Source organism: Choloepus didactylus, chromosome 4, assembly GCF_015220235.1.
Source record: "Choloepus didactylus isolate mChoDid1 chromosome 4, mChoDid1.pri, whole genome shotgun sequence".
NCBI classification, from domain to species: domain Eukaryota; kingdom Metazoa; phylum Chordata; class Mammalia; order Pilosa; family Megalonychidae; genus Choloepus; species Choloepus didactylus.
This window is the reverse complement of record NC_051310.1, coordinates 11,643,171-11,666,662: the sequence shown is the minus strand read 5'-3', so window position 1 is coordinate 11,666,662 and position 23,492 is coordinate 11,643,171. Positions and strand designations below refer to the sequence as shown.

Sequence of the window (23,492 nt, the reverse complement as noted above, 5' to 3'; positions counted from 1 at the left end):
TCATGGAGCATCCAGGTCACTGGACATGTGGGACTTGGTTGGCGAAGACTACGGAAAGCAAATGGGGGTTTGATGGACAGTTGTTCAAGGGATCAAAAATATTTATTAGCTATATGCAAAAGAGTCCATGGCCCCTGGAACAAGGAGAGGAACTCAGGGGCCCTTTAAAAAAAAAAGTCTCTCCAAGGAGCCTAATTAGACCCCGAAATCTGATTCCAACTGTCACTTAAATATTATTGCAAACATTTCAATCATTAATAATGTAAACACACTGGAATACTGAGGCTATTCCTAAAAGTCTAGGTTCTACATACCTACATTTTTGAGTTTTTTAATGGTCACCTGCAGATCTCCTGTTTCACACTGACATCTGAGGTCACTAAGAGCTCCTTCAGCTTTCCGTTTTTCCTAGAAAAAGAAAAATACTGTGTTGCACATTCACAGGGTTGATTTAAATAAGTTGAGCCTCTTAAAATAACCATCTTCAAAACCCCACAGCTGAGAAATCTTTTGTCTCAAACTAATGCTGAGCCCAAGTCTCTTACCCGGGGAAGGTGCGAAAGGACGGAAGAAGTAAACCAAGTAATTTTACCAGTGCAGCACTTCTGGAATTTTCTGGAATTGAAAATTACAAAAGTGTAAGAATTGCAGCATCTTCCATAACCTACATACATACATCATCCTAGAGTGACACCTCTAAGACTTTACTCCCACTGTGATAGATGGTTTAGCACATCAATTAATTAATGATTACTATAATAAATTAAAAGAGATGCCATAGGCAGGGGTTCCAGGAGGTTGGCAAAGGGAAGAGTTGAGTTATCAGGGAGGGCTTCATGAGGGGTAGAAGATTCAAGCTGAGTCTTGGATTAGTAGGATTTGATTAGTAGGATTTGACATTCCAGACACAGAAGAGCAGAACCACTGGTGGAAATGAGCACAGTGTCTGGGGGACCAGAGCAGCCACTCCAGTGCTTCCAGTGTGTCGTCTTCCAGGAGAGAATTTTGTGTCACATCCTTGGAAGTCACATCCCCCTGCCCTTTTCTCCAGGGGAACTTGATGGGACACGGTTGAGAAGTATCAGCCACAGTTCAAGACATGGGGATTGGACAGGGAACAATGAAGATGAAGCAATGTATTGGGGAAGACAGAATATAAAGATAATTTCAGAAAGTGATGCTAGGAAGATAAAAAAGGAAAGGAGACAGAAAGCCACTTAGATCAGGTGGTTAGGTAGGGTCTCTGTGCAGAGGTGGCCTGATGGCACAGCTGAGCATCTGCCTGCATTCAAGGGCCTTTCTGCTCCCTTATCGGTTATCTAGTCTGGACAAATTACTTAACTTCTTGGTGCCTCCATTTTCTTACTGGATTACTGTGAGGATTAAGTTAAATAATGCAAATAAATTAAATAATCTATTTAAAATGCTGCACAGAGAAACAATACTTTCCCCAGGGATAATCTATTTTGAAGCAGGTATCTTGACTTCAATCCAGCTTTACAGGGGAGGTACATATATCACTCAATTTCCAGGTGGATGAAGATGTTGAGGCTCCACAATGAGGTGCTAACTCAAAATGGACTTGTACACCACTAGGCAACTCTCTTCACTGGTTGTTTGATGACAATGCCAAATAACATCTTTTTTATAATTTATAAATATTGTGGTGAATGCTCAATAAAGGAAATTATCACCATCCAGCTTATTTCATTCCTCACCTGCAACAGGTAGATGCTATTCAGAGATTATTACATTAACATAGATGAGAGATGGTAGTGGTTTGGATGAATTCTTCACAATCTTCCAGAAAATAGAGGGGGGAATACTTCCTAATTCATTCTATAGAACCAATCTTATCCTGACACCAAAATCAGACAGACATTAAAAGAAAACTACAAAATAATATTTCTTACAAACACAAATGCAAAAATGAGGAACAAAATTTTAGCAAATTGAATTCAATGTCTATGTATATATTTGTATATATATATCATGGCAAAGTGGGGTGTATCCCAAGAATGCAAGTCTGTTTTAACATTCAAAAAATCAATAATTTGCTAAAATTTTGTTAATCATTTATTTAGTAGTGGTTCTGGTAGATTCCATCAGATTTTCTTGATACATGATTATGTAATCTATGAATAAAGATAGTTTTACTTCTTTGGTTCTAATCTGGATGATGTCTTTTATTTCTTTTTCTTGTCTTATTGCATTGGCCACAAGAATAGAAGTGGTGAGAGCAGAAATCCTTGTCTTTTTCCCAATATTATAGAGAAAGCATTCAGTCTTTCAACATTAAATGTGATATATGGGTTTATCCCAAGTCTGCTAGTTTGTTTTAACATTCAAAAATCAATGAAATTTGCATGGAACTTTGAATAGGAAGTGAGATACAGTAGGTTAGTATAGGCTGGAGTGAAATAGTGACACATCCCAGAGTAATTTGGGCAGATAATAAAAAATATACTTACAGCCTCTCCCCCTCCCCAGCCCCAAGGATCTGGGGGAAGGTGCGGACGTGTTGGACATCCTCACCTGGACTGGTGTTGATGTTGTCACAAACATTGGGACTGGAGGTTTGATGTGCTGAGCCCTCGATCATGGGACCTGCCCTTATGAAGCTCGTTACTGCAAAGGAGAGTCTAAACTTGCATACAGTTGTGCCTAAGAGTCTCCCCCTGAGTACCTCTTTGTTGCTCAGATGTGGCCCTCTCTCTCTCTAACTGAGCCATCTCAACAGGTGAACTCACTGCCCTCCATCCTACATGGGACCCGACTCCCAGGGTTGTAAGCCTCCCTGGCAATGCAGAATTTGACACCCAGGGATGAATGTGGACCCGGCATCGTGGGACTGAGAGTATCTTCTTGACCAAAAAGGAGATGCAAAATGAGACGAAATAGTTTCAGTGGCTGAGAGATTTCAAATGGAGTCGAGAGGTCACTCTGGTGGACATTCTTATGCACTATAGAGATAGCACGTCTTAGGTTTTAATGTATTGGAATAGCTAGAAGTAAATATCTGAAACTACCAAACCCCAACCCAGCAGTCTGGACTCCTGAAGACAATTATATAATAATGTAGATTACAAGGGGTGACAGTGTGATTGTGAAGACCTTGTGGATCATACCCCCTTTATCTAGTCTATGGATGAGTAGAAAAATGGGGATAAAAACTAAAGGACAAATGGGGTGGGATGGGGGGATGATTTGGGTGTTCTTTTTTCCACTTTTATTTTTTATTCTTGTTCTGGTTCTTTCTGATGTAAGGAAAATGTTCAGAGATAGATTGTGGTGATGAACCCATAACTATGTTATCGTACTGTGGACAGTGGATTGTATACCATGGATGATTGTATGGTGCGTGAATGTATTTCAATGAAACTGAATTTAATAAAAAAAAATCAATGAAATGAACTATATTCAGATTCTAAAAATGAAAAACTATACACTCATTTCAATAGACACTGAAAAACTATTTGACAAAATCCAACATCCATTCCTGATTCAAAAAGAATAAATTAATAAACCCTCAGAAAATTAATATAGAAGGTCCTCAATGAACATCATATCACTACTAAACACTTAAGCTTACCAATGCTACAGGATATAAGACCAAAACACAAAAATGAAATGTATTTCTAGACATTAGAACAAAACAATCAAAAATTGAAATTAAAAAAACTCGTTTACAATAGCATCAAAATATGAATACTTAGGAATGAATGTGAGAAATTAACTACAAGATCTTTATATTGAATCCTACGAAACATTGCCCAGAAAAATTAAAGAAGACCTAATAAATGGAGAGATATATTTGGTTTTTGGATTGGAATATTTATTATTGTTGAAATGTCAACTCTCTTCAAATTGATCTATAGATGTGATAAAAGTCTCCTTCAAAATCCAGGAGGTTTTTTTTTTTTTTTTTTTTTTTTTTTTTTTTTGTAGAAACAGACAACCTGATTCTATGGCAATCAAAAGCGCCTCAAACAGCCAAAACAACTTTTGAAAAAAAGCTGAAGAATTAATATTACTTGATTTCAAGACTTCTTATAAAGCAACAGTTGTTAAGACTGTGAAATTGGAGTAAAGACAGACAAATCAATGAATGGAACAGAACAGGGACCTCAGAAAAAAACCTACATGAATACAGTCAACCGACTTTGGACAAAGTGCAAACAGTAATCCAGTGGATAGTCTTTGCAAAAAGTGCAGTGAAAACAACTGGATAGCCACATGCCAAAAAAAAAAAAATAATAATAATAATAATTTCAATCTATAAACACCATATACAAAATGCATGCTAAATGTAAAACCTAAAACAATGAAACAATGAAACTTCTAGAAGAAAACATAGGAGAAAATCTTCGTGAGCCTGGATACGCAAAGATTTCCCAAGTAGCATGCCAAAAGCACAATCCATGAGAGAAGAAATTAAGAAATCAGACTTCATCAAAATTAAAACCTTCCACTCTTCAAAAGGCACGGTTAAGAGAGTAAAAAGACAAATCACAATCTAGGAGAAAATATTTATAGAACAGGGTTCTGATAAAGGACTTGTACCCAGAAGATATAAAGAACTCTCAAAACTCAACACTAAGAAAACAAACAGCACAATTTAAAAAATGGGCAAAAGATTTTAACAGACACTTCACCAAAGAAGATACACAGACAGTAAATAATATTTAACATCATTCATCATTAGAGAAATTAAAACTGTGATGAGCTTCCTATATACCTTTTAGAATGCTTAACATATGAAATAGTCAAACATTGCTGGTACAGATGTACAATGTTACAACCACTGTAGAAAACAGTTTGGCAGTCTGTTACAAATTTAAACACATACCTACACATATAAGCCAGCCACTCCATGCTAAGAATTTACTCAAGAGGAATAAAAGCATATGTCCATACAAAGACTTGACACGAATGTTCATGGCAGTTGTATTTGTAATAGCCAAAAAGCTGGAAATAACTCCAATATTCTTCTAATGATGATTAAACAAACTGCAGTATAGCCAGACAATAGAGTTCTACTCAGAAATAAAAAAGAATGAACCACTGATATATGCTACCACACAGAAGAGTCTCAAAAGTATTGTAGTAAGCAAAATAAGCCCAACAAGAAAGAATATGAATACATACTCTATAACTCCATTCATATAAAATTCTTAAAAATGCAAGCTCATCCATAGTGACTGAAGAAGGTTGCCTGGCAAAAAGGGGCAAGGACAAGAAGGGAGAAAGGTATAATAAAAGGGCATGAGGAAACTTTTTATGGTTGAACTTGATTATGGTGAAGGTTTCATAGGTATATCCGTATGTCAAAATATCATATACACTTTAAATATGTGCAGATTATTGTGCACCATATAATTTCCAAGTGTGAAATGTGAAACAATGCCATATACACTATATACACAACAGTAGTCAAAGTCAGGGAGACGAATGTGCTAGGAGATGAGGAGAAAGTGAGACTTTTTCTACGTTTTGCAGATTTTAGGGAAGCATAAAGGAAAGGGGTGACAATCATCAAAGCAAAGAAAACCACTGGAGCCAAAGCACAGCAATGGGCTTCTGTGCCACTGGGCTGGAGCTCTGGGGTGAAGAACAAGCTGGGGGCTGAGGCAGCCATGCCAACTGGAGGAAAGTTCTAGAAAATCTTCAATCAGCCTGGACAGGTTATAACAGAGAGACCATGTTTAGAAGGTGTCGGGTAGAGACTAGGATGGGGCTGGAGGACCCTGCCAGGGCTGAGCCCACATCCATGTCCAGAAGAAAGAAGGCAGCGAGTGACTGGCCAAGCCATGTCTGCCATGGCTATGGAAGGAAGTGAGGGCGCAGGTGCCACGGATTTACCACCACCGGACTAGAGCCAAGAAACCAGCCAGCAGGATGGTATAACTAACAAAACACAAAGTTATAAGGGTGAGACAGGAGTGAGGGCCACGGTAACGTCCCCATCACCACCAACAAATTTGGGAGATATTCAGCCAAAAGAAGCAATGAGATTTGACGTCAGGCTAAAACATGTGCTTAAGGTGAGTGTTTCCTTAATGAATGAATGAACAGATTGAATACAGTGGATGGAAAGAAAAGAGGCAGGAAAAATGATTTCACTGTGTTGAGACCACAAAAAGAAGTTCCTGACAGAAGAGTGGGATATCTACTGCGTTCAACTGGATCACGAATCTGGAACCAATTACACTGTTGAGTTGACTTCCAAATTGTTACTAAACTTGTTATTAAGAGATAAAGGATAACGAAGAGACCCAGGGGCATACCTGTTGTGTGCCGGTTTCTATATGTATTAGTCCCTCAGAAAAAACCATAGCATTTGCTGCAATCCTGTGGGGGCAGATTGATTAATCTTTTTGATGAGGGTGTGAACTCTTGACTGGATGTTTCCATGGAGAAGTGACCCACCCAACTGTGGGTAATAACTTTGATTAGATTATTTCCATGGAGATATGGCCCTGCCCATTCAGGGTGGGTCTTCATTGGTATCCTATAAAAGAACTCACAAACAAAAGGACCTCAGAGCAGCTGAGAGTGACTTTTTGAGAGCTGAGAGACATTTTGGAGACAGCCACCGAAAGCAGTCTTTTGCTGACACTTGGGAGATGCTAGCCCAGTGTTTGCTCCAGAGAAGCTAAGAGAGGAAAGAACGCCCCAAGGGCAACATTTTGAAGAAGGTACAGGAGCTGAGAGAGGAGTGGAACACAAACCAGGATCAGCAGATGCCAGCCATGTGCCTTCCCAGCTAACAGAGGTTTTCCGGATGCCAACAGCCTAACTTCGGGGAAGGTGTCCTCATGTTGATGCCTTAAATTTGGACATTTTCATGGACTTCAGATTGTAAATTTGTAACCAAATAAACTCCCTGTATAAAAGCCAATCCATTACTGGTATTTTGTGTAACGGTAGCATTAGCAAACCAGAACATGTGGTAAAGCAGTTTCAGGTAAAGCATCTGAAAGGAGTTGAGAACACACAGGGAAAGAGAAAGGAGCAGGCACAGCACACCCACCCCTTCTCAGGCACGGAGCTAGGCCCCTGCTACAGAGGATCACACTCCAGCCTCCTTCAAAGCAGACAGGCAGAAGGAGGGAACTGAACTGTGAACCCCAGTGGGGACGTGTTCTTGGTTCTGGTCTGCATTCTGATGGGTGTGAACAGACTGTAAATAGGAGCTCTTCATGATGTTGCTTCAGTTAAGGCATGGCCCCACTGAATCAGGGTGAATTTTAATCCAGATTATGGAGTCCTTTTTAAGCAGAGTGGAAGTCAGACGGGGAGAGAAGTCATGGGGAGCGGCCAGAAGACGGAACTTGAGGGAACCGGGAAGAGAAAGGAGATGCTGACACATGCACTGCCACGTGACGGAAAAGCCAAAGAACCCCAAAGATTGCCGGCCAGAAGATACCGACCTGGGGAAGATGCAAGCCTTCTAGCCTCTGAAACCACAAGCCAATTAAATCCTGTTGTTAAGTCAATCTATTGTATATTTGTTTTAGTAGCCAGGAAACTAAAACATGGCATGATCCCATTTTAAAGATGGGACAAAAAAAGCTAAGAGGTGAGGCTATTTCTCAAGTGCCACCTAAACTAGGGAAGGACTGAGCCAGGATTCAACCTGAGGTCTATTAAATGTCAATGCTCAGGCATTTCTGATCTATTCTACTGCCTCTCAGAGTTAATGGGACAAATGAATAGACAAAAATGGAATGTTTAACCTAACCTTTAACTACTCAAAGAAATATGTCTGTTTTTTGCTCATAGTAAACATTAATCACCTACAGATATTTTACAAGGAAAAAAGATAATTGTTTCTTCAGTGGAAATCCCTGAGGCTGCATCCAATTTTCAGCCTTAAAGAATTCCTACGATATGAAGAAAAGGTGTGTTCCATAATAAAATTCCAATGTTAAAAGACAGGATTTTAATGCCACTGTAATCTAGATTTAAAGTTGGTGGTGGGCACTGGCAATGAGAGAGTGATGTGTTCAAGTCAAGCTGTTTTCTCTAATGCAGGCTGGCTCTGCCTTCTGCAGGCCCCAGCTCTCATGTCACCTCTTCAGTGTGACCTCTGACCCCCAGCCTAGAGCAGCCTCTACTCCGCCACTGTGAATGACACACGCTGCTTTACCGTCTTCACGGCACCGCTGCTGTATGTAATTAACTACTTTATTTATCACCCATTTATTATCTGTCTTTCTCTCTCTACCCTAGTTCCCCAAGAGACAACCCCTAAAACAGACTTGCTTCTCCTGCCCCGATACCTGGAGGAGTGTCCAGTATAGAAAAGGTACCTCATAAAGATTTGTTCAATGAAAAGAGCCAATCCCAGAAACTCACTTCTTTCCGTGTCTTGTGTTCTGCTGCCTGAATCCTCTGACCCACTTCCTCTTCCAGCGCACTCAGCTGCACGGCTGCCTGGTCCTGGGCTCTGAAATCCAAAGGACGTGTGCCTTCGCATTATACTCTCAGACTTGTCAGATGAAGAGGAAACTGAGAAATCTATTTCAAGCCCCATATTCTATACATGATGAGATGTAATATTCAAAATAATATCCCCTAGTCCTTCCACATGATGAAATCAGATTGGTAATTTGTCCATTTAAGTGCAAAATTATGTTAAAACTAGACAGTAAACAAATGAAATTAGATAAAATTACGTTAAATTAGATTGTAGCAAAGAATCGGTGGAGATATGGAATCATTGGGAAGCTCAATAAATTGCAAAAATCCTGTTTGCTGCCATGACAGAGCTACACACTGGATGTAAAAGAACCCCATAGAGGCGGGGCAAGATGGCAGACTGGTGAGCTGTATGTTTTAGTTACTCCTCCAGGAAAGTAGGTAAAAAGCCAGGAACTGCGTGGACTGGACACCACAGAGCAATCTGTCTTTGGGCATACTTCATACAACACTCATGAAAACGTGGAACTGCTGAGATCAGCGAAATCTGTAAGTTTTTGCGGCCAGGGGACCCGCGCCCCTCCCTGCCAGGCTCAGTCCCGGGGGAGGAGGGGCTGTCAGCTCCAGGAAGGAGAAGGGAGAATTGCAGTGGCTGCTCTCATCGGAAACTCATTCTACTGATTCAAACTCCAACCATAGATAGACTGAGGCCAGACACCAGAGACTCTGAGAGCAGCCAGCCCAGCAGAGAGGAGACGGGCATAGAAGGAAAACAACACGAGAAGCTCCAAAGTAAAAGCAGAGGATTTTTGGAGTTCTGGTGAACACAGAAAGGGGAAGGGCGGAGATCAGGCCTTGAGGCGCATATGCAAATCCCGAAGCAAGGCTGATCTCTCTGCCCAGGGCACCTTTCCTTAATGGCCCTGGTTGCTTTGTCTATTAGCATTTCAATAACCCATTAGATCTCTGAGGAGGGCCGTTTTTTTTTTTTTTTTTTTTTTTTTTTTTTTTTTTTTTTTTTTTTTTTAAATCCTTTTTGCTTTTTCTAAAACAATTACTCTAAGAAGCTCAATACAGAAAGCTTCAAAGAATTGAAATTTGGGCACGTCAAGTCAAGAGCAGAAATAAGAGAGCTCTGAGACAAAAGGCAATAATCCAGTGGCTGAGAAAATTCACTAAACAACACAACTTCCCAAGAAAAGGGGGGTGTCCGCTCACAGCCACCATCCTGGTGGACAGGAAACACTCCTGCCCATCGCCAGCCCCATAGCCCAGAGCTGCCCCAGACAACCCAGTGTGACGGAAGTGCTTCAAATAACAGGCACACACCCACAAAACTGGGCGTGGACATTAGCCTTCCCTGCAACCTCAGCTGAATGTCCCAGAGCTGGGAAGGGGGAGCAGTGTGAATTAACAGAGCCCCATTCAGCCATCATTTGAGCAGACTGGGAGCCTCCCAACACAGCCCAGCAGCCCAGAACTGCCCTGGGGGGACGGCACTCACCTGTGACATAGCACAGTCATCCCTCAACAGAGGACCCGGGGTGCACAGCCTGGAAGAGGGGCCCACTTGCAAGTCTCAGGAGCCATACGCCAATACCAAAGACTTGTGGGTCAGTGGCAGAGACAAACTGTGGCAGGACTGAACTGAAGGATTAGACTATTGCAGTAGCTTTAAAACTCTAGGATCATCAGGGAGATTTGATTGTTAGGGCCACCCCCCCTCCCCGACTGCCCAGAAACACGCCCCACATACAGGGCAGGCAACCCCAACTACACACGCAAGCTTGGGACACCAATTGGGCCCCACAAGACTCACTCCCCCACTCACCAAAAAGGCTAAGCAGGGGAGATCTGGCTTGTGGAGAACAGGTGGCTCGTGGACGCCACCTGCTGGTTAGTTAGAGAAAGTGTACTCCACGAAGCTGTAGATCTGATAAATTAGAGATAAGGACTTCAACTGGTCTACAAACCCTAAAAGAACCCTATCAAGGACAGCAAATGCCACGAGGCCAAAAACAACAGAAAATTATAAAGCATATGAAAAAACCAGACGATATGGATAACCCAAGCCCAAGCACCCAAATCAAAAGACCAGAAGAGACACACCTAGAGCAGCTACTCAAAGAACTAAAGATGAACAATGAGACCCTAGTACGGGATATGAAGGAAATCAAGAAGACCCTAGAAGAGCATAAAGAAGACATTGCAAGACTAAATAAAAAAATGGATGATCTTATGGAAATTAAAGAAACTGTTGACCAAATTAAAAAGATTCTGGACACTCATAGTACAAGACTAGAGGAAGTTGAACAACGAATCAGTGACCTGGAAGATGACAGAATGGAAAATGAAAGCATAAAAGAAAGAATGGGGAAAAAAATTGAAAAACTCGAAATGGACCTCAGGGATATGATAGATAATATGAAGCGTCCGAATATAAGACTCATTGGTGTCCCAGAAGGGGAAGAAAAGGGTAAAGGTCTAGGAAGAGTATTCAAAGAAATTGTTGGGGAAAACTTCCCAAATCTTCTAAACAACATAAATACACAAATCATAAATGCTCAGCGAACTCCAAATAGAATAAATCCAAAAAAACCCACTCCGAGACATATACTGATCACACTGTCAAACATAGAAGAGAAGGAGCAAGTTCTGAAAGCAGCAAGAGAAAAGCAATTCACCACATACAAAGGAAACAGCATAAGACTAAGTAGTGACTACTCAGCAGCCACCATGGAGGCGAGAAGGCAATGGCACGATATATTTAAAATTCTGAGAGAGAGGAATTTCCAGCCAAGAATACTTTATCCAGCAAAGCTCTCCTTCAAATTTGAGGGAGAGCTTAAATTTTTCACAGACAAAGAAATGCTGAGAGAATTTGCTAACAAGAGACCTGCCCTACTGGAGATACTAAAGGGAGCCCTACAGACAGAGAAACAAAGACAGGACAGAGAGACTTGGAGAAAGGTTCAGTACTAAAGAGATTCGGTATGGGTACAATAAAGGATATTAATAGAGAGAGGGAAAAATATGGCAAACATAATCCAAAGGATAAGATGGCCGATTCAAGAAATGCCTTCACGGTTTTAACGTTGAATGTAAATGGATTAAACTCCCCAATTAAAAGATATAGATTCGCAGAATGGATCAAAAAAAATGAACCATCAATATGTTGCATACAAGAGACTCATCTTAGACACAGGGACACAAAGAAATTGAAAGTGAAAGGATGGAAAAAAATATTTCATGCAAGCTACAGCCAAAAGAAAGCAGGTGTAGCAATATTAATCTCAGATAAAATAGACTTCAAATGCAGGGATGTTTTGAGAGACAAAGAAGGCCACTACATACTAATAAAAGGGGCAATTCAGCAAGAAGAAATAACAATCGTAAATGTCTATGCACCCAATCAAGGTGCCACAAAATACATGAGAGAAACATTGGCAAAACTAAAGGAAGCAATTGATGTTTCCACAATAATTGTGGGAGACTTCAACACATCACTCTCTCCTATAGATAGATCAACCAGACAGAAGACCAATAAGGAAATTGAAAACCTAAACAATCTGATAAATGAATTAGATTTAACAGACATCTACAGGACATTACATCCCAATTCACCAGGATACACATACTTTTCTAGTGCTCACGGAACTTTCTCCAGAATAGATCATATGCTGGGACATAAAACAAGCCTCAATAAATTTAAAAAGATTGAAATTATTCAAAGCACATTCTCTGACCACAATGGAATACAATTAGAAGTCAATAACCATCAGAGACTTAGAAAATTCACAATTACCTGGAGGTTAAACAACACACTCCTAAACAATCAGTGGGTTAAAGAAGAAATAGCAAGAGAAATTGCTAAATATATAGAGACGAATGAAAATGAGAACACAACATACCAAAACCTATGGGATGCAGCAAAAGCAGTGCTAAGGGGGAAATTTATAGCACTAAACGCATATATTAAAAAGGAAGAAAGAGCCAAAATCAAAGAACTAATGGATCAACTGAAGAAGCTAGAAAATGAACAGCAAACCAATCCTAAACCAAGTACAAGAAAAGAAATAACAAGGATTAAAGCAGAAATAAATGACATAGAGAACAAAAAAACAATAGAAAGGATAAATATCACCAAAAGTTGGTTCTTTGAGAAGATCAACAAGATTGACAAGCCCCTAGCTAGACTGACAAAATCAAAAGAGAGAAGACCCATATAAACAAAATAATGAATGAAAAAGGTGACATAACTGCAGATCCTGAAGAAATTAAAAAAATTATAAGAGGATATTATGAACAACTGTATGGCAACAAACTGGATAATGTAGAAGAAATGGACAATTTCCTGGAAACATATGAACAACCTAGACTGACCAGAGAAGAAATAGAAGACCTCAACCAACCCATCACAAGCAAAGAGATCCAATCAGTCATCAAAAATCTTCCCACAAATAAATGCCCAGGGCCAGATGGCTTCACAGGGGAATTCTACCAAACTTTCCAGAAAGAACTGACACCAATCTTACTCAAACTCTTTCAAAACATTGAAAAAAATGGAACACTACCTAACTCATTTTATGAAGCTAACATCAATCTAATACCAAAACCAGGCAAAGATGCTACAAAAAAGGAAAACTACCGGCCAATCTCCCTAATGAATATAGATGCAAAAATCCTCAACAAAATACTTGCAAATCGAATCCAAAGACACATTAAAAAAATCATACACCATGACCAAGTGGGGTTCATTCCAGGCATGCAAGGATGGTTCAACATAAGAAAAACAATCATGTATTACAACACATTAAAAACTCGAAAGGGAAAAATCAATTGATCATCTCAATAGATGCTGAAAAAGCATTTGACAAAATCCAACATCCCTTTTTGATAAAAACACTTCAAAAGGTAGGAATTGAAGGAAACTTCCTCAACATGATAAAGAGCATATATGAAAAACCCACAGCCAGCATAGTACTCAATGGTGAGAGACTGAAAGCCTTCCCTCTAAGATCAGGAACAAGACAAGGATGCCCGCTGTCACCACTGTTATTCAACATTGTGCTGGAAGTGCTAGCCAGGGCAATCCGGCAAGACAAAGAAATAAAAGGCATCCAAATTGGAAAAGAAGAAGTAAAACTGTCATTGTTTGCAGATGATATGATCTTATATCTAGAAAACCCTGAGAAATCAACGATACACCTACTAGAGCTAATAAACAAATTTAGCAAAGTAGCAGGATACAAGATTAATGCACATAAGTCAGTAATGTTTCTATATGCTAGAAATGAACAAACTGAAGAGACACTCAAGAAAAAGATACCATTTTCAATAGCAACTAAAAAAATCAAGTACCTAGGAATAAACTTAACCAAAGATGTAAAAGACCTATACAAAGAAAACTACATAACTCTACTAAAAGAAATAGAAGGGGACCTTAAAAGATGGGAATATTTTTCCATGTTCATGGATAGGAAGGCTAAATGTCATTAAGATGTCAATTCTACCCAAACTCATCTACAGATTCAATGCAATCCCAATCAAAATTCCAACAACCTACTTTGCAGACTTGGAAAAGCTAGTTATCAAATTTATTTGGAAAGGGAAGATGCCTCGAATTGCTAAAGACACTCTAAAGAAGAAAAACGAAGTGGGAGGACTTACACTCCCTGACTTTGAAGCTTATTATAAAGCCACAGTTGCCAAGACAGCATGGTACTGGCACAAAGATAGACATATAGATCAATGGAATCGAATTGAGAATTCAGAGATAGACCCTCAGATCTATGGCCGACTGATCTTTGATAAGGCCCCCAAAGTCACCGAACTGAGCCATAATGGTCTTTTCAACAAATGGGGCTGGGAGAGTTGGATATCCATATCCAAAAGAATGAAAGAGGACCCCTACCTCACCCCCTACACAAAAATTAACTCAAAATGGACCAAAGATCTCAATATAAAAGAAAGTACCATAAAACTCCTAGAAGATAATGTAGGAAAACATCTTCAAGACCTTGTATTAGGAGGCCACTTCCTAGACTTTACACCCAAAGCACAAGCAACAAAAGAGAAAATAGATAAATGGGAACTCCTCAAGCTTAGAAGTTTCTGCACCTCAAAGGAATTTCTCAAAAAGGTAAAGAGGCAGCCAACTCAATGGGAAAAAATTTTGGAAACCATGTATCTGACAAAAGACTGATATCTTGCATATACAAAGAAATCCTACAACTCAATGACAATAGTACAGACAGCCCAATTATAAAATGGGCAAAAGATATGAAAAGACAGTTCTCTGAAGAGGAAATACAAATGACCAAGAAACACATGAAAAAATGTTCAGCTTCACTAGCTATTAGAGAGATGCAAATTAAGACCACAATGAGATACCATCTGACACCGGTTAGAATGGCTGCCATTAAACAAACAGGAAACTACAAATGCTGGAGGGGATGTGGAGAAATTGGAACTCTTATTCATTGTTGGTGGGACTGTATAATGGTTCAGCCACTCTGGAAGTCAGTCTGGCAGTTCCTTAGAAAACTAGATATAGAGCTACCATTCGATCCAGCGATTGCACTCCTCGGTATATACCCGGAAGATCGGAAAGCAGTGACACGAACAGATATCTGCACGCCAATGTTCATAGCAGCATTATTCACAATTGCCAAGAGATGGAAACAACCCAAATGTCCTTCAACAGATGAGTGGATAATAAAATGTGGTATATACACACGATGGAATACTACGGCGGCAGTAAGAAGGAACGATCTGGTGAAACATATGACAACATGGATGAACCTTGAAGACATAATGCTGAGCGAAATAAGCCAGGCACAAAAGAGAAATATTATATGCTACCACTAATGTGAACTTTGAAAAATGTAAAACAAATGGTTTATAATGTAGAATGTAGGGGAACTAGCAGTAGAGAGCAATTAAGGAAGGGGGAACAATAATCCAGGAAGAACAGATAAGCTATTTAACGTTCTGGGGATGCCCAGAAATGACTATGGTCTGTTAATTTCTGATGGTTGTAGTAGGAACAAGTTCACTGAAATGTTGCTATATTATGTAACTTTCTTGGGGTAAAGTAGGAACATGTTGGAAGTTAAGCAGTTATCTTAGGTTAGTTGTCTTTTTCTTACTCCCCTGCTATGGTCTCTTTGAAATGCTCTTTTATTGTATGTTTGTTTTCTTTTTAACTTTTTTTTTCATACAGGTGATTTGAAAAAAGAAGGGAAAGTTAAAAAAAAAAAAAAAAAAGAAAAGAAAAAAGACAAACAAGGGGAAAAAAAAAAAAAAAGATGTAGTGCCCCCTTGAGGAGCCTGTGGAGAATGCAGGGGTATTCGCCTACCCCACCTCCATGGTTGCTAACATGACCACAGACATAGGGGACTGGTGGTTTGATGGGTTGAGCCCTCTACCATAAGTTTTACCCTTGGGAAGACGGTTGCTGCAAAGGAGAGGCTAGGCCTCCCTGTATTTGTGCCTAAGAGTCTCCTCCTGAATGCCTCTTTGTTGCTCAGATGTGGCCCTCTCTCTCTGGCTAAGCCAACTTGAAAGGTGAAATCACTGCCCTCCCCCCTACGTGGGATCAGACACCCAGGGAAGTGAATCTCCCTGGCAACGTGGAATATGACTCCCAGGGAGGAATGTAGACCTGGCACCGTGGGACGGAGAACATCTTCTTGACCAAAAGGGGGATGTGAAAGGAAATGAAATAAGCTTCAGAGGCAGAGAGATTCCAAAAGGAGCCGAGAGGTCACTCTGGTGGGCACTCTTATGCACACTTTAGACAACCCTTTTTAGGTTCTAAAGAATTGGGGTAGCTGGTGGTGGATACCTGAAACTATCAAACTACAACCCAGAACCCATGAATCTCAAAGACAGTTGTATAAAAATGTAGCTTATGAGGGGTGACAATGGGATTGGGAAAGCCATAAGGACCAAACACCACTTTGTCTAGTTTATGGATGGATGTGTAGAAAAGTAGGGGAAGGAAACAAACAGACAAAGGTACCCAGTGTTCTTTTTTACTTCAATTGCTCTTTTTCACTCTAATTATTATTCTTGTTATTTTTGTGTGTGTGCTAATGAAGGTGTCAGGGATTGATTTAGGTGATGAATGTACAACTATGTAATGGTACTGTAAACAATCGAAAGTACAATTTGTTTTGTATGACTGCGTGGTATGTGAATATATCTCAATAAAATGATGATTTAAAAAAAAAAAAAAAATTGCAAAAAAAAAAAAAAAAAAAAAAAAAAAAAAAAAAAAAGAACCCCATAGCAAAAAAATAGTTTGAATCTAATTTTGATATTGCACTGTGTAAAACTTCAATGCTATATGCTAAAATCAGAAGGGAAGAAGAGATCTAAACAATACTTATTTCTATTTGTCCCCTTATAGATAAGGTTGCCTTCTAGAAAACTTCTGTTTCTTTTATTAACTGAATTAAATCTCTATCTCTATAGAGACAGAGCATTCTGATTTGCTAGAAAGTTAGAAATGGAAATATTTAGGTGAGAAGGGTTGAAGGATAATTTCATTTTGCAATTCTCAAGTATGGAGATGTGTGTCACATTACAGCATTTGGGGTTTCAGATTAAACCCTAAAAAAGAAAAAAAAAGAATTGTTTTCTTTCGGCTCCATATTTAATTATTTAGCTTGTCAATTGCATATGCCTTGCCCATCCAAATAGATTATAAACTACATGAAAGCAGAAACCATGAGTTCTCGAGAGCCAATTCACCTGGACCAATGACTTTATTAATAAAAGGTAGCGAGCAGAGCTTAAATATAAAAACACGCTCCCATCTGCCTGTTTGAGGAGATTCTGCTACACCATCCAACCTGTTTTTAACTTATTTGCTCCCTCACAACACAATTTGTTCACGTATTAGTTTAATTTCCACACAAAACTCGAAACAAGTGCTGGGAAGTGGGGAAGACCCCAAAGTAAATTTTTGAATAGCTTCTCACTGTTTTCTACTCCTGTTTATTTTCCCTCCACACACAGACTTCTCCATGTTGTTAACCATGTTTGCAAAGACAGCTTGTTTCTGTTTTTAAGTACCTGCTACGGGAATTACGTATCTCCACAGCAATTTCTTTGGTCAAATCTGGGACAGTAAAAAGCTAAGCCAGAAGCCCCTTCTGGTTTGTTATGACCACTTTTCCAAGCCACTCCTTCTAAACATACAGTCCCCAAAATATCTGGGACCTCTCCTGAATGTGTTCTCCCTGCCATTCTCATTTCTGAGCAACTCTTCTTTCTGTTTTTTGTGTGTTTGTTTTGTTTTGGTTGTAAATCAGGGAGCCCATGAAGAGCATCTGCCCTGGCCATTCCTAATTCTTGGCATGTTGGAACTGTGCACCATCACCTGGCCCAGGGCCCCCCAAACAAAGGAAAGGTAGAAGCGGCTCTTCCACCATCTCCTAACCAAACATGGAGCTGAGGATGGTCCTTGGCTAAGAACGTAAGGGAATGATCACAGGTCATCATTTAAACACGGAAGTGAGGTCTTGGACAGCTGGGAGGAGAGGGGTAAATAGAAACTGCTGGCTCAGAATGGAGCCAGGCTCCAGATCCCAGCCAGAGAGCACAGGCTTTGAAAGGAGAAGGCGTTCAGGGAGAGGACACCAGCAGAGCTCATCCTAAGGTGACGTGCTAATCCATGGGGAGAGAGGCAGTGATGACAACATAAAGGACACTGCTCCCTTATTCCCTCTGGGTTTACATGAACTGTCCTTAGAGGCCGTGTGAGTGTGTGTGTCCACATACCTTTGTGTGGGTCTGTGTGTACCTGTGTGTGTTTTAACAGATAGTCACTGGACAATCTGAAGAATCCACGTGTCTGCCTGCCAGTCACCCCTCAAGGGAAGCCATCTCCAGGGCTCCGGTCCTTACTCCAGAATTTTCTCCAACATTTGGAGATCAGAAGACCACCCTTTATTACACTAATGCAGACCCCTAGAAGGCAAATCTAAGGTCAGGAACTGAAAACGTTCAGAAGAAACCCCCATGAGGAGTTTATGCCTACGTTTTCCCTTCTCCACTTTAATTCCCTTCAGTGACTTCAAAGGCTCAACTATGACAGCCTTATCTTGCTGAGGGGGAGAACAGAGAGACAGAGGAGCTGAAAAAAGTGGGAACTGCAGCACTCACCTCCCCCACCCCCAATGCAGTATGAGCAGCATCCCATCCAGGGGGTGTATTTATGAGTTCCAGACACCAGCGGGGTGGGGTGCGCAGCAGCTGGCAGTGTGGGGAGAAGCACGTGGCAGTGAGAAGCGTCTATGCAGCAGAACACCCAGGATGTGTGACAGACAAAGTACCCTCTCTTTCCCAATGGTTTGGTCCTGCTGGGGAAAAGAGAGGCTGACACTTGTAATGCAACAATGTAAATGCTGCTACCACATGGGGTTGCTCTTAAAACCAGTAAGCCATCCTCTGCAAGCCAGTTACAGCTTAGATAAAATTACTGTATTATAGTGAGGGTGTAAGAGGTGTTTGGCTTTAGCTCAGGTGGGAGGGCCAGGTGAGCAGGGCTAGAAAGAGGGAAAGAAGCCTTGCTCCACACCCGCCATGTGATGGGTGCTGTGGAAGGGGCTGCTTCCCTGATGTCATCTACATAGTCTCAACACCCTGAAGAGGTGAATATTGTCATCCTCCTTTTGCAGATGTAAAAGCTGAGGCTCAGGGAAATGAAATAACCTTCCCAGGGTCACACACCTGTAGGCGACAAAGCCAGGCTTCAGAGGGAGTTACGCTTACCTCTCGGGACAGACCATTTCCTGTATGGTTCAATTAGCTCGATGCAGGATTTTTTTGAAAATGTCTCCAAATTGTTTCACATCTAATTACTGGCCTAGAAGAGTTGATACAATGGGATCACAGAGACCTACTGACTGTTGGCTGACCCCACAAGTTACCGCCTGATCAACTTCCCCTCTCAGCGCCATCACAAGGTGATAACGTAGCTCGGTCTGTCTGCCACACGGGTCAGAGAGCAAGTTAAAGGACCACCTAGAAGGATGACTTCGACACCTCTTCACGGCAATGGCCAGGTTTTCCATTTCCAGGCTCTGAAGTCTGATCTCACAGATACAGTTTGTCATAACATGTTCATATGGCTGAATGAGTCTCAACTCCACGAGGTTGATGTTTTCACACAGGGTAATAACTTGCTCTTTTCTGCCAAAAAATAAAAATAAAATTATTAGTAACCAATAAAATAACATAAAAAGGCAAACTTGAAGACCATTTTTTAAGAAAGAGACACGTAAGTAAAGAACCAAGGTAGGAAAGAGCAGCAGTAGAATGGCCTAGAACGAAGAGAAAGCAGTCAGAGATACTGCTGCATTATTCTTGACGCCAGAAGACAGAGACCTATAAAAGCCCTGGAAAAGAAAAGGGAGGGATTGACAGGGAAACACATTTTTTTTGGTCACAGCTGTTCTGTTCTGTTTTGTTTTGTTTTGTTTGTTTAAATAGAAATGTAAATAAAGTTACAGAAAAAAATTAGTTAACATGAAGCCATTTACTTATTTCCATGTTCCTCTAATCTTTCATAAGACGTGTTTTAGCCTTTATAGTCGTAAGAGTGGATATACCTATTCTTTTTTTTATAATAAATTTTATTTTGAAATAAGTTCAATCTTACAGAACAGTTGTAAAAACAGTACAAACCCCATACATAGAACTCCATCATACCCCGACTCCCCTCCCCCGATACCCCAATCCATCACCTTTAAGTTCCTGTCACACCACTGTCTCTTTCTTTCCCTCCCTCTCTCCCTCCCTCCCTCCCTAACACCCATCATCTATTGCTCTGTCCTCTGAACATATGGGAGCTAGCTGCACATATCTTTGAACAAACAATATAATTCACATATACCTTTCCCATGGACAAGAACATTATTTTATGCAATCCCATTAAACGCAGCTAAGAAGTTCAAGAAATTCAACACTGATATAAAGCTTACGTTCTATATTTCCTTTTCTTTTTTTTCTTGTGTCCCATCTGTGTCCCTTTGAGCCTCCTCTCCTCAGACCTCAGATCCCATCCAGGATCATCCTTGGCATTTAATTGTCACCTATTTAGACTGTCTTATTTTTTTTTTTCCAATTGTGGAAACATATATACAGCCTGAATCTTCCCATTCCACCCCCTCCCTAGCATTCCATTAGTGAGATGAATCACATTTAGAATGTTGCAATGCTATCACCTTCCGACCATCCATTTCTAGAAGTTTCCCTTCACTCCAAACCAAAACCCCTACTCTCATTTCTTAACTCCCCATTGCCCCTTCACCCACTTCTTGGAACCCCTACTCTACTTTTCATCTCTTTGGTCATATTCTCTGATACTTTCTTTGTGTTTACCATGGGGCTTAAATTTAACCTCTTAAATCTATAACAATCTTGTTTTTCTTTGACACCAACTTAACTTCAATAGGACACATAAACTGTGTTCCTATACTCCCTCATTCCCCCACCTTTATGTAGTTCTTGTCAAGAATTACATAGTTTACATTGAGTCCAAAACCACCGATTTAGCATTACAGTTTATGTATTTTAGATCCTATAGGTAGTAAATAGTGGAGTTATAAATCAACAATACAGTAGTATTGGTCTTTATATTTACCATGTGATCTTTACTGGAAATCTTTATTTCTTCATGTGGTTTCAGTCAATTGTTCAGTGTCTCTTCCTTTCAGCCTGCTTAGGACTGATCTACTGGTGATGAAGTTCCTCAGCTTTTGATTGTCTGGGAATATTTTCATCTCCCCTCATTTTTATCCTTCAGGTGTTTGTGAATTGTCTAAGTCTCTGATGGTTATTGACTTCTATTTGTATTCCATTGTGGTCAGAGAATGTGCTTTGAACAAATTCATTTTTTTATTTTTTATGTTATTGAGGCTTGTTTTTATGTCCCCGCATAGAGTCCATTCTGGAGAAAGATCCATGTGTCCCAGTGACCTGGGATGTAATATTCTATATATGTCTGTTAAAAGTCTCTATCTCTCTCTCTCATTTCTTTGTTTCTCTGTCGGTAGGGCTCACTTTAGTATCTGAAGTAGGGCAGGTCTTTTATTAGCAAACTATCTCAGCATTTGCTTTCACCGTGTGTGCACTTCACCACCAGCACCACTGCCCCACCGTAGCCAAAGCTTCTCTGGAGTGATGGTAACTTACTGTCCTCATTAGTAGAAAAAAATAATCATTCAAAGAAAGACAGGTGATAGTCTTACTGAGAACACAGAAATACCATACAAGTACTAAACGGAGAAGTTGATAGACCTAAAAGCCGCTCAGCATGGACGTCTTGAATCAGGCTTCCTCTGTCAGAAAACTATAGTGCACGGTACACCCAACTCACTCACTTCACATAAGCACAGCACAAACTCAGCATGGAAATCATTCATTTCAACATCCCCTCATCTCTACCGATGACTGACATCTTCAGAAAAATAACCGATGATCCAGGAAATCGTTCACTGATCTAGTCTGTTCTGGCTGTCCCCAGAAGAGTGCCCAGTTCCAACTGGCTGTTTATAGAACCTCTGCATTTGTGGAATGTTGTAAAATTATAATTACTGAATTCCTCAGATGTAATTACAATTTCACAGCATTCCACAAATGCACAGCAATGCACATGAGTGGTGCAGATGAAAAGGTTCCATGAACAGCCAGTTGGAACTGGGCACTCTTCTGGGGATAGCCAGAACAGACTAGATCAGTGAATGATCTGCTGGATCATCGGTTACTTTCTGAAGCTTCAGTCATCAGTACAGATTAGGGGATGCTGAAATGAATGACTTCTAGGCTGAGTTTGTGCTATGTTTGTGTGAAGTGAGTGAGTTGGGTGTACTGTGCACCACAGTTTTCTGATGGAGGAAGCCTGATTAAAGATGTCCATGCTAAGTGCCTTTCAGATATGTCAACTTCTCCATTCAGTAATTGTACGGTATTTCTGTGTTTTCATTATTAAAACTGTTGTGTAACACAGAACACAAGTAAGGTAATTATGGAGGAAAATATAAAAGAAAGTATAAAATGCATATTTTTCCTCTTTTCTTCCCTTAACTGATTTCAAAAACAACTGCACAAAACATTAACTATAAAACCGTATTGTTGCACTTTTAACATATAAAGGTCTAATATATGTGACAATAAGAACACAAAGAGAGATGAGAAAATGGATATATATTTTATATTTAATCGGAAGAGGTTTTTCAACTACAAATACAAAATTTTAAAATAGAAGACTATTCAGGTTATCTATTTCCCCTTAAGGGAACTTTGGTAATTTGCCTTTCAAGGAATTTGTCCTTTTCATTTAGGTTGTCAAACTTATTTACATAAATTTATCAATATTCCTTTGTAATCGTTTTAATATTTGTAATGATATTTCACTTTTCATTCCTGATATTTGTAATTTATGTTGTCTTTCTTTTTAACTGATTATTCCAGCTAGAAGTTCATGTTTTTTGTTTGTTTTCAAATAACCAGCTTGTGTTTTCATTGATCTTTCCTTTGGTTTTATTTTCTTTCACGGATTTCTGTTTTATTTTTGAATTTACATTTAGTTTGCTTGAATTTACATTTCATGTTGTACATTCTAATCTAAACACAGCTTTAGCTGTATCCCACAAATATCTGACATTTTTTTTTATCATTCAGTTCAACATATTTTCTAATTTCAAGGTCCAGTTCCAAGTTATCCAAATTCTAAGAGAAATCTTCCTCAGTAATACCAGTTAATACTGATAGACTCTTAGCAGCTTACTTAGCATTAACTGTAGGACCTTAGAAATATGCAGTATAAGAATTTCAAGCAAATATCGTCCTCAATTTGACAGCTCCATTTTTAATTCTTTCAAGTGCCTATACATACATATTTACTCTAGCTGTCGTGTCCTCTTCAGAAAGGTCAAATTTATCCTCCTCCATTTCACTAACTTTTACTTATTTTACTACTTCCAAGAGCAGTGAATCACCGGAAGGCTGTGGATGCTGGATACCTGTTAAAACACAAAATATCTATTAAACA

General features: G+C 39.8%; 1 protein-coding gene across 1 annotated transcript; it reads right to left on the bottom strand.

The window, feature by feature from the left end:
* LOC119532558 (ras and EF-hand domain-containing protein-like) lies at nt 1-23,482 on the bottom strand. The gene is made up of 5 exons (XM_037835013.1): nt 23,337-23,482; nt 19,484-19,630; nt 8,362-8,452; nt 319-408; nt 1-48 (listed from the first exon to the last, which is right to left on the bottom strand). Exons 1-5 carry the CDS (start codon nt 23,390-23,392, stop codon nt 1-3), a joined length of 432 nt encoding a protein of 143 aa, XP_037690941.1. The 5' UTR covers nt 23,393-23,482.
* Nucleotides 23,483-23,492: the final 10 nt, after the last annotated feature.

What these genes read in the sequence shown, in the direction of transcription:
- LOC119532558 (XM_037835013.1), bottom strand. Translation starts at nt 23,392, where the DNA reads ATGGAGGAGGATAAATTTGACCTTTCTGAAGAGGACACGACAGCTAGA. An exon ending in ACGACAGCTAGAGTAAATAT is followed by an intron (nt 19,631 to 23,336) that starts GTATGTATAGGC and finishes ATTTTTTGGCAG; the next exon opens with AAAAGAGCAAGTTATTACCC. An exon ending in AACACAAGACACGGAAAGAA is followed by an intron (nt 409 to 8,361) that starts GTGAGTTTCTGG and finishes TTCTTTTTCTAG; the next exon opens with GAAAAACGGAAAGCTGAAGG.